General features: G+C 45.7%; 1 protein-coding gene across 3 annotated transcripts in view; it reads right to left on the reverse strand.

Annotated features, from left to right (window-relative positions):
- AKAP10 (A-kinase anchoring protein 10) overlaps positions 1–13,787 on the reverse strand; it is a 108,974-nt gene that overhangs the window by 348 nt on the left and 94,839 nt on the right. The window contains exon 15 of one of the 3 annotated variants that reach the window (XM_058283386.2): positions 10,790–12,541. The exons of the other annotated variants lie outside the window; for them this stretch is intronic. Within the exon in view, the coding sequence (XP_058139369.1) occupies positions 12,536–12,541 (6 nt within the window). The 3' untranslated portion in view covers positions 10,790–12,535. Of the gene's footprint in view, positions 1–10,789; positions 12,542–13,787 lie in introns of those variants that run through there. 3 annotated transcript variants of the gene reach the window in all.

The raw sequence follows: 13,787 nt of genomic DNA on the forward strand, positions 1-13,787 counted from the left end.
CCTTCACCAGGAGGCCCTGGGAACAAAGCCCTGGATCTCTTATATGAAGGGAGCCCAATCACTTGAGCCATATCTGCTTCCCTCACCACATTCTTAACACCATGTAATAGAAGAGCATTCCTGTATTCATATTATTAACCACAATCCTCATCTACTGCAAAAATCATTGTCGTACACTCCCTATAATACTCTCCAGATGTCCTCCAACTAACATTAATCTCCCTAGACTACGCGTTTCAGCCACAATTACATCCATAACTCAACAGTATTGGTTACATTCATTATGTGTTACCATCAAGTCCAATCATTGCCACATATTTACATTTGACCTTATTAAATATTCTACATACATCCAGCATGGTTACCCCTTATCCCACATTCCATCTCCCACCAACCTACACTCCATAAGTCCAACTCTATAAGTCTACTCATATTTAGTTCATATTAGTAAGACCATATAATATTCATCCTTTTGTCTAGTTTATTACCCTTAACATAGTATCTTCAAGGTTCCTCCATCATATGTAAATACTACATCTTGTTTATCCATTCATTGGTTGACAGACACCCAAGTTGTTTCCATCTTTCAGCAATGATGCTGTGAACACTAGTGTGCAAACATCTGTTCATGTCCTTGCCTTCAGTTCTTCTGAATATATTCCTAGGGGTGGGATTGCTGGATTGTATGGCAGTTCTATATTTGGTTTCCTGAGGAACTGCCAGATCATCTTCCACAGAGGCTGCACCATTTTACAGTCCCACCAACCGTGAAGGAGTGTTCCTGTTTCTCCACATCCTCTCCAGCACTTGAAGTTTTCTGTTTTTTAAATAATGGCCATTCTGTATGGTGTGAGATAATATTTCATGGTAGTTTTTTTGTTTGTTTTTGAGGTACTGGGGCTGAGGATTGAACCCAGGGCTTTGTATAAGGGAAGCCAGTCTTCAACCACTGTCATTTGTTTGCTTTTTTTGTTTTTTGGAGGCATCAGGAACTGAACCTGGGAGCTCCCATGTGGGAAGCAGGTGCTCAACTGCCTGAGCCACATCCACTCCCTCACTGCAGTTTTGGTCTGCATTTCCCTAATAGCCGGGGATGCTGAATATCTTTCCATGTGTCTTTTGGCCATTTGTATTTCTACTTCGGAAAAATCTCTGTTCAATTCTTATGCCCATTTTTAAAATGGGGTTGCTTGTCATTTTGTCGTTAAGTTGTGTGATCTCTTTTTATAACATAGAGATCAATCCCTTATCAAATATTTGGTTTCCAAAGATTTTTTTCCAAAATCCCTGTTTAAAAAAAAAAAAAAAAGAAACCCCTATCTTTAAAAGTTGCTCTTCAGTTTTCCCAGAACATTTTTTAAGTGAGACACACGTGTTGTGCTAGCTCATTCCTCGACAGGCACCAGTTGTGCAGGGCCCACTCTGTCACCGGGATTATCATGATGGAGATATGCCTAAGACATAGTTCTACAGAAGGTTGACCTCGACAGACAAAATTCAGAGTCAGCCCACAGGGGCTCACCGGAGAGAGTTACACAGGAGCACAGACAAAGAACCTAACACTAAGGCGAGCGTCTTTTAAGAAAGCCTCTTCCAGTCCAAAAGGGGCTGGGAACCTTGGATCGAGAAGAGGACAGCGTCCAGGAGACTACTCTGGGCAGAGCGAGCGTTGGTGAAGATTTTAGTTGCTTTGGCAAGGCTGTCCCTGGAGCAGGTGAGAAGGCCACAAAACCACCTAGACCAGCAGACACCTTCAGCTCTGATGCCAGCTCACACCGTACCCCTAAAGCTCTCGCCCCCCATGCAGCTTTCCCGTGCTGAGGGCATGTGATAATCTATGGGGACAAGTATTCTAGTCCCCCATGAGGTTCATTCATTCATTCCCTCATTCGAGTATTTATGAGTGAACACAACCACCGGAGTGCCTGCTCTCAAGGGGCTTGATAGCCAGGGAAGGAGACAGACCAAAACAGAAGAAATAAGTCAAATATAGTGGATGCGAGACAGAGAGAGGTACTAGGGAGAAAACAAAACCTGGGGAGGGAGACAAGCAGTAAGGAGGAAAGGATGCGGTGTTAGGTGACCAGGGATGGCCTTGCCGAGGAGCTGGCCCCCCAGCAGACCTGAAGGAAGTGGGCATGACTCTTGGGGACAGTTAGAGGCAGGCATCCCTGCACTGCTCAGGGATGCGAGGATCTGGGAGTCAGCCACCTAGGGGACACGCATGCCACGCAGAAGGAATCACAATGCAAAGGCCCCGGGGCTCAGTGTGCCCCTAGCCCAGTGTGGCTGGAGTGGAAGGAGAGGAGGCCGGCTAAGGTTATCGTCAGGCATCCGACCTCCCCGCCGGGTCTGATGAAAAGCCACGGCAGGGTTTTCACCGGAGCAACATGATCTGCTTTTCTAACAGCTGAGCTTTCCCTGATAATCGACACGCTGGCCCTCTCGAATCTCCCCGTGGGTCACAGCCACCGAGCGCGGGCCCCTCTCACCCGGGGCTTCCGGGCGGCCTTGAGGTCAGGTTCATGGGTGTCCCGGGCCGAGTTCCAGATCCTGAACCCTGGGGCCGCCTCTCGCGTGCGGGTCCCATCGTGGGGCCTTGGGCTGGCCCCAATCTGCTTCAGGGCTTGCCAGCTCCACCCGCCCATGTCTGCATCGAGAGTTCCAGGCTTCGTTCTGTCATCTGCAGGTTTGGGCTCCTGCTTCCTCCGAGGGCCGCCCGCAGCCCCGCAGGACTTCCCTCTCGGAGGCCAGGCCTGTGGGCCGTGCGCCCTGCGGCTGACCTCAGGCAGGGACCGGGGCCAGCTGCCTCCAAGGCAGCGGGGATGGCTTCGTGCCCTGTGGTCTGGACGGGGCGTCCACTTCCTCTCGCGTTGGGTGAAGATCAGCGATTCTCCCCACAGTGGGGAGAAAAGGGGAAATCTCGGTTTCCCAATGTTGGCACTTACAGGACGACGATGATGAAGAGATTGTGATTAGATACCTCCCTAGTGGGACACCGTTAGAGCTACACTGGCGGAGCAGCCTTGGAAATGAGAGGATTGGAGAGGAGGGTCTTTCTTTGTAACATCCCAAAGAGAACCAACTCTTCACCCTTCTGCATGCTAAGTCCGCAGGGCCTACTGATTGTGTGGCCCAACGTTAGAGAACTTCTCTCTCTGCCACCAAGTCTGTAGCAATGTCACCAGCTGCTGAAGCAGCATTTTCTCCATTTCTACAGATGACACAGAGAGAGGAAGGCCCAAGGTCCCATGGCAAGGATGCCGAGCACCGTGGAATTGAAACTATTTCTGTGCAAACAGCACAGGGCAGATAAAGTCTGGCCTCTGTGGCTGGTTATTGCCACTAACCTATATTTGGGCTTCTGAACCTCAGGTCCCAGAACCCCTCAACAGTCTTAAAAAATGTTAAAGGCATCAAAAATCTCTATTTTTTAAAAATGTGGATTACCTCTATTGACATATACTGTGTTAGAAATTAACACTGAGAATTTTTAAAATATCTACTTCATTAAAAATGAACAATAAGCCCACTACATATTAACATATGAATTACATATTTTGAAAAATATACTTTCCAGGAAAAGAAAAAAAAAGGGGGGGGGAGTATTGTTTTACATTTTTGTAAATCTCTTTAATGTCAGGCTTAAGAGAAGACAGATGGACTCATTCAATATCTGTTCTTCCAGTCAATCTATTTTTTTTTTTTGTAGATTTATTTTATTAATTTCTTTCCCCTTCTGCCCATTGTGTCTCCATTCGCTGTATGTTCTTCTGTGTCTGCTTGCATTGTCAGGCGGCACCAGGAAACTGTTTCTTTTTTGTTGTGTCATCTTGCTGCACCAGCTCTCCACGTGTGTGGCGCCACTCCTGAGCTGGCTGTGCTTTTTCATGTGGGGCACACTCCTCGCACGTGGGCCACCCCTAGGCAGGAGTGCCCCTGCGTGGCACGGCACTCCTTGTGCACAGCAGCACTGCGCATCGACCAGCTTACCACACAAGTGAGGGGGCCCTGGGGATCAAACCCTGGACCCTCCATATGGTAGGTGGATGCTCTATCAGTTGAGCCACATTCGCTTCCCCATTCAATCTATTGCAACATGTTATTTTTGTTGATGTGTATGAAGAAAATCAGACCTCACAGATATGAAGTTGGAAAAAGGAATGTCTTGATAGCCCTTTCAGGTGATTGTGGATATTATTCTTCTGGATATGTTTCTTAAAGGTTAGTTACAATGGGGAATCTGAGACTATATCAATGATCTTTTCATACCACTACATGAAAATCCATTGGTCTCAGGGGGTGGGGGGTATATGGGGACCTCATATTTTTTTAGTGTAACATTAAAAATAAATTAATTAATTTTAAAAAATCCATTGGTTTGGCTTGCTCTTTGATGGGATCTTTTATCTATGCCTGCCTGGTTTTGTACATCACGCATGGATCATTTGGAAAATACTGGTTCACTGGGTTATGCAGATCTCCAAATACTGGCATATTTCATTTTACAATATAAAAAAGACCACAATTTGTTAATCAGACCCCATCAAAATGTCTTTTAAGAACTAGAAAGCAAAAATTTTATTTATGTTTGAAAATTCATTTATCATTGGCAATAAATATTGTCAGTTGTTTTTTCTTGAAGTGACAAGGCTCACTTGATTCATTTTTAAGAAAATGTCTTTCAAGTTCCATGGATAACCAGTTTGTCTGTAGTCATTCTTTCAAGAAAAGAATAATGTTCCAGAAAAACAGTGGCTCATTCAGCTGGCAACTCACACAACTTCTCAGTGGTTTTTCCTGGAGATAATTAACATATTGTAGTAAGCAGCCGGAGGCTTTGTGTGTACTTTGTTTTGTCACATGTAATGATATTTAAAAGAATTGAGATTTAATAAAATAATTATGACTTCTTTGTCAAGGACATTTTTAAGTGAAACTAGCTTTCCCCCCCTTCTTTTATGGGACTGTGTGGTAGTGAAGAATACAACAACTAGTACAGTTTGCTGTCCCTGCCCTGATTCATCTAAAGTGCCAGCAGCTTCACCCACCATTCCTTTTGCATCACCAGTGCAAATACTGACATGGTGAAAAAGGCAATTAACATCTTAGTGTTATTAATAAAATCATTTTGACCTCACAGGCCTCCTGAAACGGTCTTAGTGACACCTGGCTATCTGTGATTGCTCCTCGTTAACTACTGGACTAGCAAGAGAAAGGGACATTTCAATGTTAGCCTCATGCTAGGAGGGATAGGAGCGTGCAGTTCTGATCTGGGGCAGGTGGCCCTGGGGACGAGCTCTCTTGCAATTCAGAGGGCAGAGAGGCCCAGAATTGACCCTTGAGGATGCCAGACCAGATGCCAGACAAGGATGCGCTCAGGAATGGGTCGTGCAGAGTGGGCATCAGAGAAGGTTTTCAGAGGAGCAAGGAAGAAGCCAGCCAGCCTTCACCTTCAAAGAGGAAGAGAAGGACTTCTCTAGGCAGAGCGTGGGGAGGCTGGTGGGAATTGCTTAAGCAAAGGTACCAGCTCTGAGGTGTAAAAGTCCATTAGGTGAGGAGTGCTGCAGTTTAAAGTCTAGTATTCCGAAATCTAGGAGGCTAGATCAGTCAGGGCCTTAAATGCTACATAAGGAATTTGGACTTTATTCAGTAGACAATAGGGAATTCAATAATGATACTGTGATCCTATATTTAAGGCAAATCCCTGTTTATCTAAAAATATAATTTTTAAAAGTTAGGTGTCAATATAAGTATTTAAACTCTGAGGAATGTTGATGAAACAGTCAGATGTCTATAATATCTAATTTATTTAGTTATACGTGTTTAAAAATAACATTATATAGATACATTAATGTTTTTTTATTCTCACGTTTTGAGAAACAATTTTATTCAAACAATCTCCATACATCTTGGACATCAGTGTTTTTATCACATCTAGAGCTGTGGTTTCTGGAAGCGTTGCAGTTTCACTGGCATCTAAGTTGGTTGAGATGTAGCACTTTTAAAATACACATCTTATACTCATTGGAAAATACGATCCCATGTTAATTAGGATAGTCCTTCCCCACCGCCAACCCCCAATTGACTGTGTAGGTGTATAATTTGTAAAGCAAAACTTATTGCTCTTAAAATTGCTGGTTTACAAGACCTAACTCTTGTAATAATGAGCCCCCCCCCCCCCGGAATAATTACTGAATTTCTTTACTCTCCTATTTTAACCCATTCCAAAGGAAGGAAATCTATAAACACACAACACGAGCATTGTTTGAGGTGGTTGGGGGCTAAAACGTGAGGAGAAACCAGAGAGCGAGCAATGTCCAGGAGTGAAGGGATGACAGATCACGGATGTGACTAAGGAGTAAAATACTGTCATTGGGAACAACAACAACAAAAAGGCCAGAGCTCTAGGCCAGGTTGGGCAGATCAAAGTCGTGTGCAGTGAAGTTCCCCGGGATAGGAAGGAGTGAAGGGACCTGGGAATGATGGATCAAGGATGTGGAGTGTCCTGGAGTTGAGCAGATGGCAGAGATGAGGTAAGGGACAGTCTTCCAGATCCAAGGGTTTGAACTTAATGGAGGATCTGGAGCAAGAACATGGCAGCTGCAGGCACGATGCAGGGGGATGGGATAGGGACAGGAGGGCGTTGCCTCACCTGTCAGGACTGTGAAGAAATGACCTCGTGCAGAATGGGGAGTCCTGAGAAAACCCGAGTTGGTCAGGAAGTTTTGAGAATCACAGTTCATTGCTTGTTCTCCAGGCCAGACTGGCAGGTGGTGAACTGGTCCTGGGTACTGCTGTATCCCCAGCAGCTCGGACAGGTTCTTAGGAAATAGGTATTGAAAGAACAGCAGGGAGGGGAGAGAAGATGAAGGAAGAGAAGAATGAGGTACCAGTGTCCATGGGAGGGATGTGAAGAGGCCGTTGGCAGGGGAGACACATCAGGAAACAAATGGGCAGGATCTTGGAGGGCAGCTGGAGTCACGGACTCTGATGGGCCAACTGGGAGGAAATGGGGCCAGACAGGATGGGTGCAAATGTTTCCACAGGAAGCTGGGATGTGATCCCAACAGTCCAAGGTCTCGGCCCTGGGGACAATTCTAAGCCTCACCCCATTTAGAGAGAGATTTACCTAAAGGGTCTCAGATCTGCCCAGACTTCTAGTGACTGAGAAAGTGGGGTTTGGGTGTTTTCCCATGATAAACATTTTAAGACAATAAAGGATTTCTGTGCTTGAGTAACTCATGAGCAGTACATCTCAAAATTACAGTTCTGTGTAGCATGGGCAGTTCTAATAAAAGGGAATGAAAATATTCACCTCCAATTTACAAGAAAGACTTTAAGGCAGTGGTTCTCAAAAGCGTGGTCTCCAGGGTAGAAGCATCAATATAACTTGGGGATTTGTTAAAACTGCAACTTCTCAGGCCCCATTCCAGTCGTGCTGACTTGGAGCTGCTGGGGTGGGGCGCAGCCCTCCCCAGCGAGCCACTGCTGCAAGGTAATGATGGAATGTTTTTGATTTGAAAGCGCCACTCCTACATTTTTCTTAAACCTTCAGCTTCTGCTAGTCTGGGATGAGTACCAGATAAGCAGCAAAATGAGAAAGAGCAAGTAGATATTTGCAATAGAGCTTGGCAGTGGGTATGAGGGCAGCCTCAGTGCCTGTCTTTGATTCCTGGTTGAGAGACCCTGGAGAGCTTTCTTCCATTCTTCAGCCTGTCTCACTTGTAAGAAGGAAAAAACAAGTACTTACCTTATAAGACCGTCCTAAAGCTCAAAAGAGCCGATGCCTGGCTCACAGTAAAGACTCGAGTATGTTGGCTGTTGTCCTCATCCTCCTTGTGGAAGTCAAACTCCACAGGAGCTGGTTACCTCCTGGGTTTTTCCAAGGTCATGCTTTTGCAGTAACTTTATGAGTCTCCTTGTTTCTAGTTTGGAAGAATTGGCCTCTCAGGGCTCTGCAGACTCCCATGACATCCCGTTGCTCAGTAAGTGCGAAGCCCTCTAGCTGCAGGGAATGAGTGGAGTGGCACAGTGCCTGGGCTTTGGGGGTTCCAGAAGACAGGGGACTCAGTTTCCCTTACGGTTCAGTAGGAAAGCCTGATGGTTTCTAGAACTTTGGAGTTAAATCCTGGGCTCAGAAGGCCAACACTCCCTGACACATATTCTACATAGAACTTCCCACTCATCCCCTCAGAGGAGTGGGAGCGCCAGGGGCGGGGGAGCTGGTTTGAGTCCCGCCTGCGTCCCAGCACTGCAAACAGCGCCTGGCTTTAGTGGGCATTGAAATAATTTCGCACGGATGAACACTTGTTAAACCAATAGTTCTGCAGTTAGAAGGAGCAACGGTTGCTCTTTGCTACAATGGGGAAAACGGAGGTCTGGGTAGAGTCTGCTGGACTCTGGCGAGCACCGACGCTGGTCCACAGTGCGGAGCTAAGCTTGGCTGGGGCGCCAGGTCCTTGCCAGGGGCTTCTTTCAGCAACAGCGTTTTTCCTAGTTTTATGGTATTTGGGATTCTACCTATGGGCAAGCAGAGGTCGGCTTGCAGCCATTTAGGGTTGAGTTCTATGGGGGGAAGGTACATCTGGTATAGGGGACGTGGGGAGCAAATGCCATAATGGTTAACAAATCCCAGCTCCCTGGGGCTGAACAGAGCTGAACATCAGGCCGACCCTTTCTAGGCACCCTGCCATCGCTGTCAGCTCCCCCAGGACTGTGCTCGGAACTGCCACTTGGGGCTCGCCTCAGGCTTCTCCTTCAAGTGCTGCATGGGGCAGGGGGTGGATGCACCCCCACCCCCAGGCCAGAGTCTAGCTGAGCCGTGTGACAGCCCGAGCAGGCTGTTTGGAAAGGAACAGACTGAGAAAATACTTGTTTGCCGTTACCGTGGCAGAAATACCCACTGTCCTGTTGTCAGAGGGAAGGCTTTCAGAGCCTTTGCTCATAATTGTCCCTCCCCTACCCTTCAAGGTCATTGCTACTCACCCCAAACCCGGATCTGCCCAAGGTCCAGTTGAGCACATACACCTCCTTTCTCTGCTCTTCTACGCCCCTGCACAGGTCATCTGGAGGGCCTCAGGGCAATGATTAGTGGGGTCGTCCCTTTTGTCACTCTGAAGGACTTGAATGGAGGTTACTCCCATTTATGGCTCCAACCAAGGGCCAGAGACTCACCTAGTAAGAAGTGGGCAGTATGTGCAAGTTTTGTAATATTTGCATGACCGCTGCGCCCTTATATTAAGCCTATCTGTTTCTCTGGAGCTGAAATGCCCCTCTCTGCCTGGGTTTAGTCCAGTTGGCTACAAGTGGGGATGGTGTTTGCCCAGTGGAAGCAGAGTGGGAGCATGAAGAGGCATGAACTGGCCCAGAAGCCTTGGGCTCTGAAGGTGATGGAGCCACGACAGGCCGAGGCCTGCCCTCCTTGAGGAAGTCCTCGATCCCTGGGAGGGCGAGCCTTGCCGTTCATTCATGGTTGGGATTCCATTTGAGAGAACACACCAAATGATGGAGGAGGGTTTACTGAAGACAAGTTCTTCTCCAGAACTCAGTGGTTACTGTGTGAGCTGCAAACATGCTGCGTGCTTAGAAGCATCCAACGAGGCCACCCGGCAGGATTTTAGTCAGTCAGGAAACTTCTGGTTGCAAGTAATAAAAACGCACTTCACATGGACTAAAAACAACCAACCACCAAAACTCATTCTATGGATACCTGAAAGATTAAAAGGAGAGCTCAAGAATGTGCGTCATCCAGAAGCCAGGGCAGAGTCCTGGGGCCCCCCCGGGGCAGCCTTTCCCCTGCCCCCGTGCCCTGGCTTGGTAAGAGCCCCGTCTAAGCCGTCATACCAGATGGCGGTGGGCAGCTCTCCTTCCCCATCCCAAACTCCTCAGACAAAGAATTAGCTTGGGCCTGTTTGGATCAGGGTCCAGTTGACTGATAAAGGGGGAGGGGGAGGGATGGAGGGAGGTCTCTGTAAAAGCATGCCCCCCACTCCTGGAGGAGGGAGGCGGTTCTGGGGGCCGGGAGTCACTGTGTTAGGAGCTACCCTGACCAGTGTCATTAGAGACACACCAGGTATCAGCACATAAATAAATTTATTTTCTACAATTCAGCATGACCTCCGCCCTAAATTCCTACTGAACTAGTCAAAGCTCCAGTACTGCAAACTATTTACATTTCATAAAGTCCTACTGAATATGAAACCCACGTAGAAAAAGTTACAAACAGTTGCTTCCTGTTTTATTGCTCTTCACCGGGTTTGTTTGACATTTGTTTTTTTGGTTGACAAGTGCTTTTTACTTTCATCAACTTTTATAGGAGGAAGACAAATGATGTTACAGAAAACTTCAGCTTTTCTCTAACATCTCCTTGTTGATGACATGACTAAGACAAAGACCATTTAGAGGAAGGGATTCAAATGATTCCTGGAACCAGTGACCACCACAGTAGGGAAACCTGTGTGGAGACCTCAAGCACAGGGGCGGCTCACTGTACGTGAACCCTCTCCAACTGTAAAATGCACAGGATCTACTCTGAATCAAGTATTAAATCTGCATGATTTCAGGGCACACTCTGCTTCTGGGTCTTGTGGCAGGCGGGGCAGGACAAAGTAACTGAGCCTCAGACTCGCTAGCTGTCTCTTTATAAGCAGCTTATACCTGCTGACATCTCCAGCTCAGGAGCACAGAAGGTCTACAAAGAAATGATGGTAACTAAAAGCACTGGCTGTTGCGACAGCCTGGAGTCTTACAGAAATTGTTATTCCAGAACATGCAGAGGCAGGAAGAGTCACCCAAAACCACATTTTATTCTGTGATCTTTATATTGCTTTTCTGTTACGTAAAGACTGAAGCAACATGAAACAGATGGAAATACTTTGTTAAAAAGAGCAAAATGAGTTAATCACAGCATATACACCTAATAAAAACATCAGGGTCTATGCCACACACTCCAACCACAAAGGCAGAGGCCAGTAGAGGTTCGTATTCTGGGGTTTTGTAAAGCAAATGGGAAACGTGGGAGGATCAAGATATTTCAATATATGAGCCATAAAAGCCCCTGAAAGCAGAAAGTTGACACCATTTTAAATATAATTCATATATATATTTTTTAAATCAAACACAATTAAATAGAATATGGTATAAGTACATGAATACTTCAGCTTTAGAAGAATAACAAGTGGTACATAGTACCAAAAACACACACAGCCTTTTTGCTTCTTCTGTTGATGAAACAGTGTGCCTCTATACAATCAAAATATTGCAGTGGAATAAATTCTCTATTCATTCAAGATTTTCTGAAGGACAGAGGTGATTAATAATTATATATATATTTATATATTTTTTGCAAAGTCTGAGCAAAAGCAGTAACTCCTAAAAGAACCGTCTTTCCCATCAGGCAAACACGTGCGGTGAGGAAGCCTCAGCCCTGCAGCGCTGGAGGAGCGAGCTCGCCCTGGGCAGCCCTGCTGGGGGGCTCTGCATCTAGATGCAGAAGCCTATTAAGCAGGAGGGCAGGGAGTGAGTTTCTTACTGTCCTAGGGACAGAAAGAAAAAAGGCCACCAACTGCAAACCGCCCAGCCTATAGCAAAGAAAGGGGGAGGCAGTCAGAGTTGAGTTCTTCTCCCTACCCCCTTTTTGGGAAAAAACCATAGTATAGGAATAAACATTTTGATCAAGCTACCTCAGGGGAAAAACTGGAGTGATGGTTATCTTTCTTTCTTCCCACATGCATTCTGAAGGGAAAGCTAAGTAACTGGAGTGCAGAACAGCAGAGAAGCAAGAGCTAATGCTCCACATAAACTAGATTTACCCTTTCGTTAGCAGAGGGCTACCCTGGGAAAGACTGACTTTTTGGATACTGCATCTCAGGAGAAAATAAAGTGTGAAAATTATATACTGTCACCAAAGGGAAGGACAGTGTCACGGAGTCTTTTCCCATGACCTGTCAGCTCCCTTCTAGATTAATGCCTCTGTGAAGGAAGACTGCACAGTGCGCCCTCGCCTTCCTCCACTGAAGAAAAACAATCCGCCAGCACCGCACTGCCGCTCTGAGCCACCTGGCTCTCGGTGGGGCAGACTCACCTTTTTGTTTGAGGAGGATAAAGCAAAGCATGCGCCTATGGTACCTGCTTTATGATGCTCTAAAGGAAGTGCTGCATCAGATACCAGCTCTACGCCTATCTGCCTCCCACAGCATTTTTGGCCCCTGTCTAGCCTGGTGGGCTAAAACACTCTCAAGAATGGGTTATTGCCATTGGAAAACTAACAATTTTCTAGCAATGTAAACATGCCACTTAGCCTCTCTGTGACTTTCACTGAGTCAACATCATGTGCATCAAATACATCTACACGTTACTCGGTATTAGGGGAGAAGTCTTGGATTGTCTGCCATTCTTCCTTGGGAACAACAGTGATAGATCAGTGAAAAGAAATACAGTGCTTTGTTTTCATTGGCTGTGTTGAAGAATCCAACCAAAGGAAAAAAGTTCTCTTATTTTTCAAAAGCAGATTTCCTTTACCTCAGGTTTTGAATCATAGCTGAAAAAAATAAGAGAAAAAGGTAAAGAACATTTCTAAAATCAGTGACATATCAGTGAGTGTTTACTATATGCCAGATTACGATAGGTAGAAACTGACTACAATCTTGAGGTGAAATATTATAATTATCTTCATTTACACAAGTTCCAGAGGCTAAGTAATTTACCTAAGGTCACACAGCAAGGAATAGCACCTAGAACAGTTTTTATCTTTCTTTTCTTGGCATTAGATATTAAAAAAAAAAATAATGCTACCTTCTGACAGAGTAATTTTGCTTCTAGACACCAACCCACAACATATTCATAGGATAGGTAAGATGTACATACACAGGCAGTCATTAGACTCTGTTTTATAATAGGGAAAACCCAGAAACACTCTAACTGGCCACACAGAGGAGCCATTAAATGATGCCAGAGCCATAATATGGAACAACCCGCAGGCTTCAGAAGGAAAACCGCAAGTGCAATCTGCTCAGTCTCCAGAACGAGCTCAGAGGCAGGCTCCCTCTTCTGCTCACAGCAGTGGGGAGAAAACAAATCACAGAAGACATGGCCCCTGCAGGCTGTGAGATGGGAAACATACACTGAAACAAGTGAGGAGTGATGTGAGGCAGTTCACATTAAATGTCCCAATACATTGTAGAGACCAACAAAGAACTGCACATGCAAAGCTAAGGGACATGCGCACGGGCTAAAGAGGTGGAATTCCTTCATGCGTGTAGGGCTTTTCATGTTCATAAAGACACAGATTGAGGCTGAGAAGGAAACCTCAGAGATTTTCTTGTCCAATTTCTCTCATCGAGTGAGAAGGAAATGAGGGACTGGAGATGGAAAGTAAATTGGAAAACGTCACACAGATTTCCTCAATACAGACTGAACTAGTGAAGCTATTCCTGTGCTTTTTCACACCAATAAACTGCTGATCCTTGAAGGACAGGCAGGACAGACACCTTGGCCAACTAAAGAGAAGGCCTGGCTGGTTTATAAAAACCTAACATAGCAACTGTATGGTCTAAAAATGAAAAAAGCACATGGTAATGACATCTGCACATACAACTCAAAAGCCCTGATTTTAAACATCTGCTTTCCAAAATGGTTGCTAAAGAACATTTTCATATTGTCAAACATCTGATCATCAACATGATAAAGGGTAATCACAAAAATAAGTATCTTGCACTTTGCTGATACACCTTTATTTTGCTCTTTGCTATTTTAGGTTTGAGTGAGCCAGTGAAGATAAATATAGA

Source organism: Dasypus novemcinctus, chromosome 21 (genome assembly GCF_030445035.2).
Source record: "Dasypus novemcinctus isolate mDasNov1 chromosome 21, mDasNov1.1.hap2, whole genome shotgun sequence".
Taxonomy (NCBI): Eukaryota; Metazoa; Chordata; class Mammalia; order Cingulata; family Dasypodidae; genus Dasypus; species Dasypus novemcinctus.